Source organism: Oryctolagus cuniculus, chromosome 11 (genome assembly GCF_051225735.1).
Source record: "Oryctolagus cuniculus isolate XC-2025 breed Fujian yellow rabbit chromosome 11, ASM5122573v1, whole genome shotgun sequence".
Lineage (NCBI taxonomy): Eukaryota > Metazoa > Chordata > Mammalia > Lagomorpha > Leporidae > Oryctolagus > Oryctolagus cuniculus.
Genome location: NC_142877.1, coordinates 28396044 through 28414522, shown reverse-complemented (window position 1 = coordinate 28414522; position 18479 = coordinate 28396044). Strand labels below are relative to the sequence as shown.

At 43.8% G+C, this 18479-nt stretch overlaps 1 protein-coding gene across 12 annotated transcripts in view; it reads right to left on the bottom strand.

The window, feature by feature from the left end:
* PTPRA (protein tyrosine phosphatase receptor type A) overlaps positions 1–18479 on the bottom strand; it is a 154509-nt gene that overhangs the window by 32895 nt on the left and 103135 nt on the right. For 7 of the 12 annotated variants that reach the window (XM_089308164.1, XM_008256241.5, XM_089308165.1 and 4 more), the window contains 3 exons: positions 14148–14232; positions 13196–13269; positions 12207–12343 (listed from right to left, as the gene is read on the bottom strand). In XM_089308164.1, coding sequence (XP_089164290.1) covers positions 12207–12343; positions 13196–13269; positions 14148–14232 — 296 coding nt within the window. Of the gene's footprint in view, positions 1–2811; positions 2906–12206; positions 12344–13195; positions 13270–14147; positions 14233–18479 lie in introns of all 12 variants that reach the window. The other 5 variants (XM_089308168.1, XM_070052011.2, XM_089308169.1 and 2 more) reach the window with 1 other exon arrangement.

Genomic DNA, 18479 nt, shown 5'->3' with positions numbered 1-18479 from the left:
AGATGAATGGAAGACGGAGTGAGCAGAGAAAGAGACAAGAATGAAGGATGACTCTTGGGATTTTGGCTTTGATAATTAAGGAGAAAATTAAATATAGGAAATGCCAGCCCAAAGGGAATCATTTTGCCAAACTGAAGCAAGAGTTTTAAGAAAGGAGCAAGGGGCTGGCATTGTGGCACAGTAGGTTAAGCCGCATGCAGGTTTGTGACACTGGCATTCCATGAGCACGGGTTTGAGTCTCAGCTGCTTAATTTCTGATCCAGTTTTCTGTTAATGCACCCCAGTGCCTGGGCCCCTTCTGCCCACATGGGAGACCCAGGTGGAGTTCCTAGCTCCTGACTTCAGTCTGGCCCAGACCTGGTCATTGTGGCCATTTGGGGAGTAAACCAATGAACAGAAGCTCTCTGTCTCCGTTTCTCTGTCATTCTTCCTTTTAAATAATTAAATAAATACTTTTTTTTTTTTTTTTAAAGAGGAGCAAATGTATTTCCTGGGAATCAGCATGACTGTGGCAGGAGAAATTACAGTGAAAGACCCAAAGATAAGAGAAATTAGGGTCTCACAGCCCATGTGGTCTCATCTTCAGAGTTTAAATCCCAGAGGTTCTCACATTACCTTACTGGGAGGAAATCTACATACAAAGAGGGGAATAGAGCTTCCTGGGCTGAAGTCTTACACACAGAGCAGAGACCCTGCTTCAGACTGGAACTGCCCAGGTCACGGGTGGTTTGCTTTCTTTGCCTTCACATAAGCTAAATGTCCACAGGTTTCCACCACCCCAGCATCCCTACTCCCTTAGTCTTCATGAAAACAAACACACACAAAAACCCCAGGACTCCAGGCAGGTACAGGTTGTTAAAAAGAATATTAGAAAGTAACAGGAGCCACTTTTTGACGGGAGGAAATAAAAGGCTTGTCCCACAGAACACAGTGCTAGATGCACAATTCAGACTAAGGAGCCCCATCCAGGGATGAAACAATGGGGACTCTACTTTTTGCTCCTGCTCTGAAACACCCAGCCCTCTGAGTTAGGACCTAGCAGCTACACCGAAGCCTAGAGGACATTACATTTTCTACCAACACTAGGTGGCAACAGAGACCATTCATTTTCTGCTCATTTTTTAACTGGAACCAAGACTACTATTCTTTTTTTTTTTTAAAGTCAGGTTTTAAATCCCCACTCCCACCCCACCCCCAAATTTGTTTATATTTATTTATAAAAGTGAATCATTGGGGCAGGCGCTGTGGAACAGTGGGTAAACCGCAGCCTGCAGGGTTGGTATCCCATATAGGTACTGGTTCCAGTCCCAGATGCTTCACTTCTTATCCAGCTTCCTGCTAATGTGCCTGGGAAAGCAGTGGAAGATGGCCCAAGTCCTTGGGTCCCTGCACCTGTGTGGGAGACCCTGAAGAAGCTCCTGGATCCTGGTTTTGGATCAGTTCAGCTCTGGCTGTTGTGGCCATTTGGGGAGTAAACCAGTGAATGGAAGACCCCTCTCTCTCCACCTCTCTGTTAACTCTGCCTTTCGAATAAATAAATAAATAAATCTTTTAAAAAAGGTGACTCATCACCCAATTTAACTTAGAAGTTCTCTTTGGGCTCTTCCCTCCTTATAGCTTCTTTCTTCTCTTCTTACTTACAGGTGATTTTGGAATTTTGTGTTTATCGTCACCTTGCTTGAACTTATTTGTATCACACTTAACAATTGTCCTTTCAACAATTTATTATTATTGCTCAGTCTATTTCTAGATAAAAATGGAATCATAGTCAAGCAGTGATCTCTTTTTTGGGGGGTCAACATCATGTTCTTAAGATCCACCCAGGTCGTTGCGTGTGTAGTTCACTTACTTCAACCATTTTGCAGTGCTTCAGTTTGGGACTGTATCAACATTTATTTATCTGTTCTACTACTGATGAGTATTTGGGTTGTTGGAAGTTAACGGTCCTTTTCTGAAAATGAATTTGCATGTGCTTCTTGTATTTATGTGCAAAAATTTCAGGTGTGGGATTCTCTAACCTCACCATATAAGGCCAAATTGGTTTGCAAAGTATTTGTACCAACATACACTCCCATCAGCCATAATGAATTACTCCAGCTGTTCTGTATCCTCATCAGCATTTACTATTTAAATGCATTAAATGCAGTTTTAACTTACATTTATCTTATTATGAATATTAATGAATATTAACAGCTTATTGGTTAAAGAGTTTCCTCTTCTGTGAAGTACCTAGTCAAGGGTTTTCTTCATTGTTCTACTGGGTTCTTTATTTTCTCATTGATTTGTAGGAGTTATTTATATACTCTAGATACTCACCCCTTATCAGTTATCATTACAAGTACCTTTTACCAAGTTTGTGGCCTGCCCTCTCATTTTCTTTACGCTATCTATTTTCAGAAGTCAAAGTCACCAATCTTTCCTTTTCATCAACATTTTAAGTCTTAAGAAATCCTTTCCTATTAGGTGGTCATACATACACTTTCCTATATATTGTCATCTTTATGTTTTATCATTTTGTCTTTTAAATTTCCATGTTTATACATCAACTGCAAGTGATTTTTTGTTGGGTATGCGACAAGTGTTCAAGTGCATTTACTCTCACAGGTTGCCCACTCAGCCTGCACTATTTATTGTAGAGGTCGTCCTTTCCCACACCAAAATGGCAACAGCATTTGTTTCCATTCACACAGGGATCTGCGTCCGGGCTATCTTATTCCACTTGTCTATGTATCTGTCCCAGCGCCAATACAAAACTGTCTTAATTACTAAAAATTTAAAAATAACTATATCTGGTAAGGCAGGTCTCCTCACCTTGTTCTTCTTCTTCAGGAATGTCTTGGCTATTCTTGCATCTTTTCTCCTCCATATAAATTTTAGAATCAGCTTGTCAAGTTCCACAAAAAACCTGTTGGGATTTTTATTGGAATTGCATTGAATCTACATATCAGTTTGGGGAGAATTGACATCTTTACAATACTGAGCCTTCTAATCCATGAGTCTATCTCTTTACTAATTGAAACTGCTGTCCTTTAATGTCTTCAGACATTCTTATAATTTCTCAAAAGGTTTTGTAAAATTAATACTAGGTAATTTATATTCTGGATGCTATTGTAAATAGCATCTTTCAAAAAGTATATTATTATTAGATTTCCTGCTTGTGGCTTATGTATATGAATGTGTTCATTTTTATGCTACTTTTGCACCCTTGCTAAAATTACTTATAAATCCTAATAATTCATCTGATGAATATGCAGGTTTTTCGGAAGACAATATTCTCTCTTGTGAAAAACCTGTATTTCAACTCTACCTTTGCAATTTTTAAATCTTCTATTTCTTTCCTTGTCTCTCTGTTCTGTGTAGGGACTCCAGTATAGTACTCAATCTTACTCACTGACATTTGCATCTCTTTCAAATCCGCTCACTTAAGACTCCACCGAATGCCCGAACACTCTGCAGTGATGGGAAATTCACCATCTTCCAAGGTAGCTCTTGGAACAGTTCTACTTAGAAGGACACAACACCCAGATTCACAATTTGTTTTGTGTATCCCTCACGCTCAGTAGTATAAAACCCAGATGTGAGCTGACACCTTCTCTGGCCTTCACAGAGCCTGAATTCCCAATTCCCTGGATTGCTAAACTCCAAAGCCCTTGCCACAGTGGTTTCTGACAGTTCCCATAGGATTTTGGCTCCAATTTGCTTATTTGGCGACAACTCCTCAGTGTAGAGGCTATTCCGCCCCTGCCTCAACTTCAATGCCACACTCAGTCCTAACATGAGATGACACGCATGCCTTCTTTACGTGGCGATCCAGAATTAAACCGACGGTAAAGACGTGACATTCTCAGGAAGTAGGTTGTGGCTCTCATACACAGATTCTGACGACTTCACTGGCCCTACCTCTTTCCCTCTCATGCATCCCTTTCCTTCCAGGAGTTAACCAAATTTTATTATTATTTTTTTTCTTGTTAAACTTTTAATCTGTTTTGGAGACCTCAGTGACTTTTCAAAGTATTTCTTTTAAAAAAATTTAGTGCTTCCTCCTAAGACAAATGCTGGTGAATAAAAAAAAGTTCCAGCTTGTAAATCTAGGATAAAAGACATCGTCTGAAATTTCCAACTATGGTAGGATTCATAGAAATGCTACAGTCTCTCATTTTGGCTTGTAAAACCCTGAAAACAGTTGGCATGTTCTACATGCCTATTGTTCCTTCAGCTGTTCACCTCTATGGTCTAGTTTCTTTCCAGAACAACATCTCATTTGGTGATAATACTTTTCACACCAACCTGACCACAAGACTCCTGGCACAGTTCAAACTAGGCACAGTAACTGCTTTATTCTAGATGTTTTACATCCACTAAAGCATACTAAGGCCCGTTAGCTTTATTTCCCATATTAAAAACAAATTGTGTTTAAAAATATCTAAAAAGAATATGTATGCTGAAAAAGAAAAACAAATAATTCAGTAGAAAGTACAAGTTCCCTTATCTTCTACTCTTGTAGGCAGGCCAGTGTTCAGTTCTCAGTACTCCCCCAGACTTAAAATGATGCATTAACATACCTACACGGGGCTGGCACTGTGGCATAGAGAGTTAAACTTTTGCCTGCAAGGCCAGAATCCCATATGGGCACTGGTTCGAGTCCTTGCTGCTCCACTTTCAACCCAGCTCCCTGCTAATGTACTTGGGGAAAGCAGTGGGAGATGGCCCAAGTGCTTGGGTCTCTATACCCACATGGGAGACCCAGAAGAAGCTCCTGGCTCCCAGCTTCAGCCTGGCTCAGTTGTGGCCATTTGGGGAATAAACCAGTAGATGGCGGATCTTTCTTTCTTTCCCTCTCTCTCTATATCTCTGCATTTCAAGTAAATAAATACATCTTAAAAAACCAAAAAACCAAAACCTACACATACAACACATACAAAGAAATACCTAGATATATTTTAAAACAAAAATGGTATTACAGGGGTGGGTGTTTGTCCTAGTAGATAAGATGCCAGTGAGTACCTGGGTTTGAGTTCTGGCTCCTGATTCCATCTTTGCACTAATGTAGATCCTGGAAGGCAGTGGGTGATGGCTTGAGTAGTTGAGACCTTGCCATCCACGTTGGTGACCTGAACTGGATGCCTAGTTCTCAGTTTCAGCTGTTGTGGGTATTTGGGAAGTAGGCCAACGGATGGGAGCTATTTGTCTCTCAAATACTTTTTAAAAAAGGGATTCTACCATGTATATTAAGCTGTGATATATTTTCTCACAATTATGACCTTTTATTTAATGACAGAACTTCATAATGGATGTAAGAAATGATTTAGCCATTCTACTATTTGGTAAATATTCTATTTTCTTTGCTAGTATAAACAACACTGGAATAAACACCTTTGTACAAATATGTATTGGTACACATGGAGGTTTTTGGGTAGACAAAGTCCCAGAAGCTAGATCGGGTAGCAAAAGCATTTAAATTTTGACTACTACTACCAAATCATCCTTCTAATGCTATTTCAACTTAAACTCCCCCCCTCATATATAAGAAAATATCTCTATCACCCTACTTTTGTCCATACCTGATATCCATCTTCAAAAATTTTCAAATCTGACCAGTACAAAATGATTCATTTTAATCTATACTTTTTACTGGACTGTTTACCCTCTCATAGGTATGCAGACGCTCCTGATAATTATGGAAAATTCTCTACCTGTGACCCAATTGGTCACTTTTAAAATATATCAGTTTTCAATGCTTTCCACTCTGGCATCTGAATCTTTTTCCTGATCTGATAATGGTAAAAATACTCTTCTGTGATAGTAGACACAAACTAGTGCGCATGCCATGTGCTATTCCTTCCCCGCCAGGGCTGACTGACCTAAATACAGCCAGACTTGACCCACTTTGAGCCAGATTCCCTTTCCAAGGATTCTGAAAACTGTGAAGAAGCAGGATCTTCCTTAGGGCAACTCCAGAGTCACTAAGATAAGGCCCACTCTGTCTGAAGCTTGGTCTTCCAACTCATCTTTTTTTTTTTTTTTTTTTTTTAAAGATTTATTTATTTATTTATTTGCAAGGCAGAGTTACAGAGGCAGAGGCAGAGAGATTGAGAGATGTCTTCCATCTGCTGGTTTACTTCCCAAATGGCCACAACAGCTGGAGCTGGGCCAATTGGAAGCCAGGAGCCTGCAGCTTCTTCCAGGTCTCCTGTGAGGATTCAGGGGCCCAAGGACTTGGGCCATCTTTTACTGCTTTCCCATAGCAGAGAGTGGGATCAGAAGTGGAGTAGCCAGGACTTGGGATACTGGCACTGCAGGCAGCAGCTTTACCTGCTACACCACAGTGCTGCCCACCCCCACTCATCTTTTGATTCCTCTGGCTCCCTCAGTGTCTTTCCAGTCAATAGTTCTGCTTGTTTTCTTGCTTAGTTGAGCTGACTTCTCTTGCTTTACAAAAGTACCTTAGGTGACTTTGCAGTTAATAGTAGTTGAGAGATTGCTGGGAGAAATGTAGGTGATGTGAACCTATTACTGGGTTCAGATGGAAGGAAAGGAATTGTCAATCAATTTCCAGGCTGGGAAAGAGCAAGCTGCTCACAGTCAACTGCTGTACAACTGCTACTTTAGTGACTGCTTGCGATCACCTGGGATGTGTCACAGCTAGCAGTAAAGAGGTGGGGGAGTCCCAATTAAAAGCAGACGAGAAATGCTGAACCCAGGAGGACTACTTCTGACATTAGATAACAAAACAAGAAAAGCCCAATTGCAATATCAAATGTTCCTCTCAAATGGCAGTACAGACTCAGGGTTTTTCTAGAACTATGTTATGTATTCGCTGAACCAAATGTTAAGATTTCAGTATTTGCTCTCTGCTGAATTTAAAGTTAACAGAATGTACAAATTTCTTGGGTTGTTCATGTGAAAGACAAGGCTTTTTATGGGACAAATGAAATAATGCTGAAGTTCAGAAACACAGAACTAACTTCCAGAAACCTCTATGCATCTTGCTTTCATGATGAAAACTGCACAACGAAGTAGCTATCATTGTTCACAGAGAATCAGGAGGCAAGCATAACATGATCTGGAGGGTAAAATACATAAATATGGCAGAAAAGCAAAGAGCTAGCACCTGGAAGAAACCACAGGCATTTACCAAGGTGGATCATGAAAAATTGTAGGAGTAGTTGTTGCTACAAATTTTGGGGATGTTACATCAAGGAGGGGAAAACCTAACTTTGGCTAAGGCCAAATTTCTAGTTATATTACAGTCAAACAAACTTCTGCAGCCCCTTAACTGGCCATGGTTCTAATGGTGGGCTAGGCTGGCCAGTGGAAACCTAGACTGAATGATGAATTCAGCTAGATGATAATGAAAAGCCAGAAAACTCCAGGCACAAAATAGAGATCAGAGTGTCCCATGGGCTCTAACTGACACTACACCATGTCTCTCACAGGAGTCACAACATGTGCCTTGATGGAGGGTGAAAGATACTGGCTTCAAAATGGAATTTTGAATTTCAGTGGGATGGAAGGAGGGCTAGAAGCCATGGTCATCAGAACTCAGATATCTCTGTTTGGGATAATGTCATTAAAGTTCCTAATAATGGAAATGGGAGGCTGCCAGCTCAGGTTAATTCAGGGGCCCTACTAGGGCACCATCTTAGATAATGGGCCCTATCACCCAACTCCTACGGATGGGTCATTTCACAGACCCAGAATCCTTTATGAGGTAAGGGGGAAAGTAGGCACCTGTAAGAAAGAACCCTGCCACAGCACACCAACACTCATACAACATGAACCCCCACTCCACATCTTTCCCTAACCCCTACAAATCTGCAGATATTTGCTATGGTAACTGCGTACTGGGTAAAGGGAAAGGCATCTTTTGTGGTCTATTGGGTTCTGGTCTTAAGCTAATTCCTGGGAACCCAGAATGCCACTATGATATGCTGCTTCAAATGGAACCTCTGCAGGCCAGGTAATGGGAGTTTTGGCCTTAACCGGCCTCTTAGTAGCAGCTATCTATTAAGCAGCAGAACACCCAGATGCATCCCCTCACCTCACTGGGTAAGGAGTGTTACAGAAAGCACAAGTGTAAGCTCCTGGAGCAGTGACCTCTCGCCACCAAAAGGCTAAATCCTGAGTTGCAGGGCAGAAGTGAAAAGACAGTCCATTCACATCTTTGAGTTTAGTGATGGTGTGGAGTGTACAATAACTACTAGCATTAGTTATTCTGAGGTTGTAAATGTGTTTTCTCTTTAAGGTGGGTAGACTGCCTGAAGCAGTTTCCCTCTCTCATGGCAGGGGCAACCTCAGTGGTAAGTCATCTTGACTTTTCTGTGTTGTATGATCAGATTCACTATGATTTTGTCTCACTGTTTCACAGAACATCAACTATGTTAACATCAAGCTGTCAGAACTCAAAGAGCAAGAAGTTATTATCTTAGATATATAAGCTAGACATAAAAATACAGTGGCCTGCCAATCAGCCAAGTTTTCTGAAGGTCAAAGGTCTAACGCATGGGAACAGCTCCTCTAACATAAGCTGCTGCTCCTTGCCCTGCCACCCCTTCCCCACTGAACAGGAAGAGCAATACTCACTGGATCACTTTGGATTTTGGAGACGGGATAAACCACATATTAGATCCTGCTCTGAGTGATCTGAACAGAGAAGTTTCTCCAGCTGGACATAGGCCATGGAGATTGGCTCTGATAGATTCTATGGGACTCTAAAATGTCTGTGGTAAGGCTGAACAGGAGACTCATAACAAACAACCCTAGGAAACGCGGACAAGACCACGATCCTGTTGGCAAGACTACACACCTAGCTTAGTCCTGGCCTGTAGAGCAGAGACCGTAAGCCTGACCATGGACACCAGGTACCTAGCCCACATGACTTCAACACTTCATCACAAACTAGCTATTACAGGAACCAGTAAGCTATAAATCTGGACATGCCATCAGCTGGAAGTGACATGTATAGAGCACCTGCTACAAAACACTCCTTCGACAGTCACTTCTGATTTCCTGCTGACATCAACAGTTACCTGGAGAAGAAAAATGTCCAGCCTGGTACACAAATGGCGCTGTGAGACATGCTGGCCTGTGCTGAGAGTAGGCTGCTGTGGGTAACTTAACTGATGACTCTAAATACATTTAAAAGAGAAATCCTTCAGTAATCTGCACTCCAGCTAAGTTATCACACTATCTCACCAGAGGTCAGGATCTAAACCAATGCATGGGTAGTGGATAATGGGAACAAGAAGAATAGGAAACACTTATGCTCCCCAGACAGCACTCACTGCTAAGAACCCAGGATGTCAGCCTTTCCCTTGCTACCCTAGTGTTGGCTCAGTGAACTCATGAACATGGGGCTGCAGTGGCACAGTAAACATCTCTCCAGAATACAGAAATTTGTCTACCATGCCTAGAAAACACTAATAACTCCAGGGATTTATTGCAATACCTTATCATGGGATCTCGGAGGAATATCCTTCTCCAAATAAAGAATTCATTTCACAGAAAAAGTATAGTAATATGGTCATGTACACCATTGCCCAGAAGCAGTTGGCATTACAGATTACAAAATACTGTAATGCCTATCACAGACCCAGCCACGGTGCTGAGGCTGGAATGCTGCTCACATGATGATCTCAATCAATAATGACAATTAAAATGGTGGTGTTTTAATTAATTCCTACCTGGTAAACACCCCCTCATGTCTTTACTTCTTCCTGTCTATTTGCTACGTTGTACCTGGTGACTTTCTCAAAATGCCAATGGAACCACATCACTCTCACTCCCCTTAGCCCATCAGGTGGATCAGGTGTGAGTAGTGATGCACTCAATAATCACTCCTCCTTTCATCCTCATTACCAGAGCTCCCATTCTGTGGGGTTGTCTACCCATTTCCTACATGACCCAGGAGTAATCTGGATTGGTCTCTGCCAGCCACAGTAACTCTCCTTTTCCCTTGCTCATGGCTGGATTAAGGTGGAGCATGTGATAAGCAGGGTCCCTGGAAGTGTCTGGGAAAATTTTCCTCACTGATAAAAGGAAGAAATAGTTAATCCTTTTCCCCGAACCTTGGTATATATGCATGTGCTGCCTAGAACTGGCACAGCCATTTGACATCAGGGCAGTCACATCAGGAGGCATAGCTAACACATGACTCAGTAAAAAGATGTAAAGGAAACAGCTGAGCAACGACTGAGTTGATGAATTAGCCATCTCTGGAACCACGCCTTTAAATCCATTCCCCTCTCTGTAATCATTACCATTTCAGGGCACTCTACTAGCATTTCTGTTGCAAAGACTGACTGACTGACTGATCTGAAAGTCAGAGTGACAGAGACAGCGAGTGAGAGAGATTGATCTTCCACCTGCTGGTTCACTCGCCAAATAACTATAATAGCTAGGACTGTGTCATGTGGAAGCCAGGAGGCAGGAACTCTGTCCAGCTCTCTCATGTTGGTGGCAGGGACCCAAGTACTCAGACCATCATCTGCTATCATCATCATTAGTAGGAAGCTGGTTTGGAAGCAATGGTGGGACTTGATCCCAGGCACTCTGACAGGAGATGTGGGTGTCCCAAGTGGTCGTTTAACACACTGTGGCACAATGCAAACCCTGTACCAGCACTTCTAGCCTTAACAACTGTTACAGTCCGTAACTGTATTCCTGCAATGACTTGCCCCAAAGGCTATTTCCCTTACAGCAGCTAGATTCATCTTTTCAAAATACATATCAGGTTGGTCCACGACTTTCCACTTCTCTTGTGACAATCCATAAAATCTACAGTCAGGCCCAGCTTTCTATCACAGTTTCAGCTCTTACTACTTCCTTGAGTCCCTGCCCTTCAGCCACACATAACACTTCTATAACTTTCTGAAGGTGCCCTTCCCTTCTCTCACTCACCCTCATTTCTGACAATCTGCTCTTGCTGTTTCAACGCTTGGAATGTTCTTCACCCCCCTTTCCCTGATGTCCTTGCACATGAGTAGGTCTCAGAACAGTGTTTCTTCAAGAAAGCTCTTCTGACCTGGGATCAGAACTAGTGTGCTAGGATCACCAACTAGAGGCTTAAAAATGTGCTCTACTTCCTTGAGGGAGCTATAGAAACACATATATTGTATATATATATACAAAATCTTGGAATGGGTGCTTAGCTTAGTAGTTAAGATGCTGGTTAGGGGGCTGGCGCTGTGGTGCAGCAGGTTAAAGTCTCAACCTGGAGCACTGGCAGCCCATTTGGGCTCCGGGTCAAGTCTCAGCTACTCCACTTCTGTTCCAGTTCCCTGCTAATGTGCTTAGGAAAGCAGTGGAGGATGACTCAAGTCCTTGGGCCCCTGTACCCACATGAGAGACCTGGAAGAAGCTCCTGGCTTCTGGTTTTGGATCTGTTCAATTCTGGCTGTTGCAGCCATTTGGGGAATGAACCAGCAGATGGAAAACCACCCACCTCTGTCTCTACCTTTCTTTGTAACTCTTTCAAATAAATAAAATAAAAAAATTTTTTTTTAAAAGATGCTGGTTAGGACACCTGTGTCCCATAAGGAAGTACTTGAATTCCACGCCTGGTGGATTCCCAACTCCGGCTTTCTGCTAAAGCTGACCTTGGTTGCTGGCTTTGGCCCTGGTCCAGCCCCAGCCATTGTGGGTATTTGTGGAATTAACCAGTGAAATATATGCTCTCTTATAGAAATGCATTTACAAATGCATATATGTGAATCTCAAGATGAGGCCTGTGCTCTGCCAAGGCCTAATATTTCCCACTGATCTACTCCTACTGTCCACTCTATAGACATTTTAGTACCCCTGTTCACTAGTCCTTCACATCCTATATCGCTGCTTGAATTCAATTATTTTTGTTCTTGTTTGTGCGGTTTCCCTACTGGACAATGAGTTTCTTGAGAAGGGGCTGGATCTGCTTTGGCTCCCCTAGAATATTACATGCCATATATTAGATGTTTAAGTATTCATTAAACAAACAGCAGATGTGATGATAAGTGGATGAATGGATGGAAGGGTAGATGAGGGAAGTGAGGCAAATTTTTTTTTCTTTTTCTGCCAAATTCACACAGAAGGGAAGTCAGATGAACTCTGTAAAGCATTTCTCACCTCTTAACCATCAGAAACCTATTTTTTGACCCCATGACTCAAAAGGCCTGACTTTAGGCCTGCCTTCCTCCCAGTTGATATTCTAGCCTCAACAGAGAACTCACGTTGAATTCTTCTCTGAAGAGCTTATTGTCGTCAGCCATCCTCCGGTTAATCTCTTCTTCCAGCTTGTCCACAGGCAGGGGTGGGTACTTCCTGTTGGTGCTTGGGGATCGGGCCAGAAGTGGCACACTCTGGGGCTCTGCAGTGGACAAGAGGGATGGTAAGTTAGGCGTTTCAGGGGACTAAATTGACGAACAGATCAAGCTTCTTCTTCTTCTTCTTCTTCTTTTTTTTTTTTTAAAGATTTTATTTATTTATTTGAGAGGAAGAGACAGAGAGAAAGGTCTTCCATCCTCTGGTTCACTCCCCAAATGGCTGATCCAAACACAGGAGCCAGGTGTTTCCTCCAGGTCTCCCATGTGGGTGCAGGGTCCCAAGCACATGGGCCATCTTCCACTGCTTTCCCAGGCCGTAGCAGAGAGCAGGATTGGAAGAGGAGCAGCCGAGACTAGAATTGGCGCCTATATGGGATGCCAGCGCCACAGGCGGAGAGTTAACCTACTGAGCCACAGCGTTGGCCCCACAGATCAAGCTTCTAAGAACTAGGGTTGTTTTCTTCAAAAGCCTTTTTTAACTTTTGATAGTCTTATTCTTTTAAAAGGATTGGGAGGGGGCTGGCGCTGTGGCATAGTAAGCTAGGCCTCCATCTGCAATGCTGGCACCATGTCCTAGCTGCTCCTCTTCTGAGCCAGCCCTCTGCTAATGGCCTGGGAAAGCAGTGGAAGATGCCCCAAGTGCTTGGGCCACTGCCACCCACATGGGACACCTGGAAGAAGCTCCTGGCTCCTAGCTTTGGATTGGCCCAGCTCCAGCCATTGTGGTCATTTGGGGAGTTAACCCACGGACGGAAGAGTGAACATGGCTCTGCCAAAACCTTGGTTTAAAAAAAATTATATATATATATATATATATATATATAAAACAAACAAAAAGGATGGGGACACTACTAAATTATTGGTTTTCTTCCTCATGAAAGCTCCCCATGTCTTACCCACATCCTCAGTGCGGCCGTTGGATAAGCGGAAAGAATTGGAATGGCTCCCGGCTTGCTTGTATTTCTTAAACCTAATGAGAAAATGTTCATAGTAAAAAACTAAACCTAGGCAGGAGAGGCCAGTTATTGTTTGTCCATTCCTGTGAGTCGAGAGCCTTTCTTCACCCCCAAGGCAGCTCCATCCTGTGGAGACTGACACCACAGGATGCTCCCGCTGGCCCTCGGCATGCTAGAATCCAACCCAGGTCATGGCAACAGGAACTCTGGCTTGCACAGTTCCCCTGGGCAGCTCCAGTTCCAGGATCTACTAGAAGGCACAGCCATATGAGCTGGAGAAAGGGACAGTGGTAGGAACAAGGTTGGGGGGGGGGGCACTGGAAGATCTTTATCAGATGAGCAAAATCCCATATTTCCCTAGCGCAGCCTGAGAGCTCTGGGGAGAAGCCCAGAGCTTCAGAATGGGTGGGTACAATTCTCGCTAGGCTACAAGTCTCCGGCTCAAGACCGAATTAAACACAACTAGCACAGTAGCTTTAGCAGGTAGAGGACAAATGCACTGCCCGCTTCTTTCCACGGGTTTCCTAATTTCACTCTGGCCCTTTCAGCGGTTACTTCAACAGGGTTAGAATTGAAGATCCGGAACCTCCAGTAACAGACTGGGCCTTATCTCCCAATCTCCAAACCACCATTCTGGGCTTTAGGCTTGACTCGAGTTGGAGTACCAGGCTGGGACACATAGAAGCAAAGGGGAGGGACCAGGGCTTAGGAAGACTATCTAGGTTTTTAAACCAGTTCTAAGCAGAATTTTACTTTTACCATTATCATGAGTCATCTCCCTTCTATCTTACTCATTGTCCTTATCCTACTGTCTTCTGGACTGTGTGGGTTTACAGGACACTGGGGTACTGAAACAGAGTCTAAGAGAATGCAGAAGCATTAGTGTGCTTACCTTAACATGTACAGAACTATGATAATAAACACAATCACTAACAGAGAGGACAGGGCCACCATCACTGCGATAATTGGCGTCTCATCTGAAATCAAGAGAGCAGAGAAAGTCATCACCACATTGCACACCACAGGGCTCATGCTAGTCACTCAGGGAACAGTCTGATGAGGAAGAAGGGCTCATTCAATGCTTCTGTCAATGGCAGCATGTGGGGACACAGAGAGTGGGAGGGTGTATGTCTCCCACAGCCACCCAGGACTGTTCGGGTGAGGTGGAGTAGAAACACAGGGCTTAGGATAGCATGTCTGCCCATCTCTAACAAATCATTCAGTCATCTACTCGCTGTCCCCTTGCATTAGAATAAAGCTGTTTGAAGGCACTATTTCCTTCACTGCTATAAGCTTAGAGCCTGAATCAGTACTTAGTGTATAAAAAGCACTTAAATATGCAGAGGCATGAACACATCCAATCCTGATGGCAAGCTGGTGTACAGAGACAACACTGTACTCTGTCCCAGCCTCAACAGGTTCCAGCTAGAGGAAAAGACAATTTTCTTATCATAAACCCAAATAGTTTCCTGGCACAGAGATGCTCATTTCTGATTAAAATAAGGAGATATTATTAGAGTGTTAGGTACTAGGTATCCAAAGCTGCTGAGTGTTCCTTTTACCTCTTCCCACATTCTGCTCTCTCTGCAACCACTGCCAAGACCCCAACCACACCAAATGTGGACTGGAGATACAGCAACCCTTCCCTCCATCCCACAGGGCCTGGCTTCCTTCCTGTCCAATACCTGGCTCCATTTCTCAAGTAGCTGAACAGATTCTGACTCATCCTTCTCCATTCACACCCCCTACTAAGAACTATACCAAGCAGTTTGAGTCTGCAGCTGTCTTCATGTTTTCTTACTTGCTACAAGAGAGGACATTTCCCTACCGTCTCATGGTCAGTCTTGCCACCTGGGCTTTGGATTATATCCATTACTGTCACCTCCAGGATTTGTCTTTTGGACCTCACTGATCTCCGCCAGCTACCACCAGCCTCATGTCTCTCTTCTCAGCTAACTGCTCACACCAGTTGTCTAACCTATTTACTCTGATCCTGTACCTCCCGTTCTCCCTCATCTATTTGCTCTGATTCTCACCCTAATGATCCATTTAAGTTGCTCAGCAAAGATGCTTACAAATGGCATACTGCCAAATCCAATGGACACATTCCCATCCTCATCTGATTCAACCTTTTAACAGCATTCATTCAAAAAATATTTATGGGCCAGCAACTGTGTGCCAGATGCTTTTCCTGACACTGGGAACAGAGGAGTGATCAAGCAAATAAGTGACAGTCTGCTTTCTGTGGGGAAGGGAGAGGACACTCTCATAAACAAGTAGACACTTCACTTCAGACAGGGGCAATGCTGTGAAGAACAAAAGCTGGGTAACAAGACACAATGTGGCAGGTTGGAGAAGCTGTGACAGCATGGTTTGAGAAGGTCTCTTTGCCCTATCTAGGCAGGGCTCTAAATAATGTGAACAAGTGGCCCATGCAAAGACCCAGCACACAGCTTTCTAGACACAGGGACTAGTAAGCACATAGGCCTTGGAGGATTCAAGAAGTGGCACAAAGTCCAGTGTGGTACAAGACGTGCCAGGAGAGTTGGGCAGGAGCCAGAAGACTTAGGGCTTTGTAGGCCATGGTAGCAAATACAGATTTAGTTCTGCATGTGATGGGAAACACTACATATTGGAGGGTTTTGAACAGATAAGAAGTAGAACTACTTGCGGAGGATTAGCCTATTGAGCCGCGGCGCCGGCCAAGAAGTAGAACTTAACTTACATTTTTTTTAAAGATCATTTAAACTGACTCACAAGCAGCAAGCATGAGGTGGGAGGTAATCTAGAATATCATGGAAGTCAAAAGCAGTTTTTCCAGGAGGGTATTTCAACCAAATACTATCCACAGATCAAGTAGGACGAAGACAAAAGGTGAAACTGGATTTAAAAAGATGGTAGCTGGGGCCAGCGTCATGGTGTAGTGGATAAAGTCACTGTCTGCTGTTCCACTTCTGATCCAGCTCCCTACTAATGATCTGAGAAGAGCAGAGGAAGATGGTCCAAGTGTCTGGGTCTCTGCCACCCAATGGCCAAAGCTGAGCTGATCCGAAGCCAGGAGCCAGGAGCTTCTTCTAGGTCTCCCACGCGGGTGCAGGGGCCCAAGGACTTGGGCCATCTTTTACTACTTTCCCAGGCCATCACAGAGAGTTGGATCACAAGAGGAGCAGCCGGGACTTGAATCGGTGCCCATATGGAATGCTGGCATTGCAGGTTGGGGCTTTAAACCATTGCGCCACAGCGCTGCCCGCAGTCCCCCCCCCCCCCGATAATTTCATAAATAAAAAAAAAACCCAGATAGCAGTTATTGGTATATTGGTGACTTTTTTGAGAGCGGTTTCAGTGACAGGTGAGATGAGAAAACCTTAGTGTGAGTTAAATGCAGATACACAGGAGAAAATAAGACAGATTCCTTTTATGAAGACTTTTAGCATAAAGGGATGCAGAGAAAAGGAGCAACAAATGGAAGGAGATGCAGGGATCAGAGTTTGGTTTTTAAAACATGGGAAAGAAGGGCTGGCACTGTGGCACAGCGGGTAAAGCATCCCATGTGGGCTCCAGTTCGTGTCCCGGCTGCTCCACTTCTGATCCAGCTCTTTGCTATGGCCTGGGAGGGTAGAAGAAGATGGCCGAAGTCCTTGGGTCCCTGCACCTGCGTGGGAGACCCGGAAGAAGCTCCTGGCTTCAGATTGGTGCAGTTTCAACCATTGAGGCCAGTTGAGGAGTGAACCAGCGGATGGAAGACTTCTCTCTCTCTCTGCCTCTCCTTCTCTCTCTGTGTAACTCTGACTTTTAAATAAATCACAAAACAAAACAAAACAACCATGGGAAACAGAGGCTGGCACTGTGGCACAGCAGGTAAAGCACGGCCTGCAGTGCCAGCATCCCATATGGGCACCAGTTTCAGTCCCGGCAGCTCCACTTCTGATCTGGACCCCTGCTAACGTGCCTGGGAAAGCAGCAGAGGATGACCCAAATCCTTGGGCCTTTGCACCCTCATGGCAGACCGTGGGGGTCGGGGGAAGTGCTGTGGCACAGAGGGTAAAGTGACAGCCTGTAGTGCTGGCATCCCAAATGGGCACTGGTTTGAGTCCCGGCTGCTCCCCTTCTGATAGCCTGGGAAAGCAGTAGAAGACGGCCCAAGTGGTTGGGGCCCTGTACCTGCATAGGAGACCTGGAAGAAGCTCCTGGTTCCTGGCTTTGGATTGGCCCAGCTCCAGCTGTTGCAGCCATTTGGGGAGTGAACCAGCAGATGGAAGACCTCTCTATCTGCCTCTCTCTCTGTAACTCTGCTTCACAAATAAATAAATAATTCTTAAAGAAAAAAATGGGAAATATACCATGCTTCTTGTTGACGGCAATTTTTCAATACACTGCATGTGGCTTTCCTCTTAAAATAAGGCTTCAAACTGGTCGCCCACTCTTTCCCCTCTGAGGCACTTTACTCTAGCTTTCACAATAAAGCACTCCTCTGATTCTCCAGCTCCTGGCTGCTCTAGCTCAGTTTCCCTTGCTACTATTCCTCTTCCAATACCAGATCTCTAACTGCGGGAACTCCTCAAGGCTCTGTGCTTGGCATTCTTTTCTATCACTCTATCTGTTTGATAGATGGCTAAGTAAAATAATATGCCAGTCATCCCCACATTTGCACCGCTTGGTCAGATCTCTCTTCTGCCCATTTGCCACCTCTCCTTTCAGTTTTGCAGGAAACACACACTGGGGTCTTTCTGTGCTCTGTTTACTCAGGCTGGGCCTTCAAACATGTTACTCCAGCTTCACACAGCCTCCTTCCATTCTCCGTCTGGCTAACTCCTACACATTCAGCTCTCATTTTAAATGTCACTTTTCCCAGAGAAGGTTTTTATGACTTCTTAATTCTAAATTAGGATCCCAGTTTCCTCATCTTTTAAATAAGTTATTCTGGAGATTAAATAAGATCATCCCTGTAAAGTGCTTGGCACATACTATGCACTTGGTGAATTTAGCTTTATTTTCTGTATTACTTTCCCAGAGCACTGTTATTTCCCTTGGTAACACCATTCATACTTTGTAAGTATGCCTTTATTTGACTGTAGTTGATTAATGAGTGTCTCAGTCTCATTTGCCTAGAAGAACCATACTCTCTCCACAGTGGGGAGTTTGTTACAGAGTGGTGGGGGCTTCTTTTATTTTACAAAGTATAAGCAGCACATATATTTTCAGACTTTTCAGTATGGGAAACTAT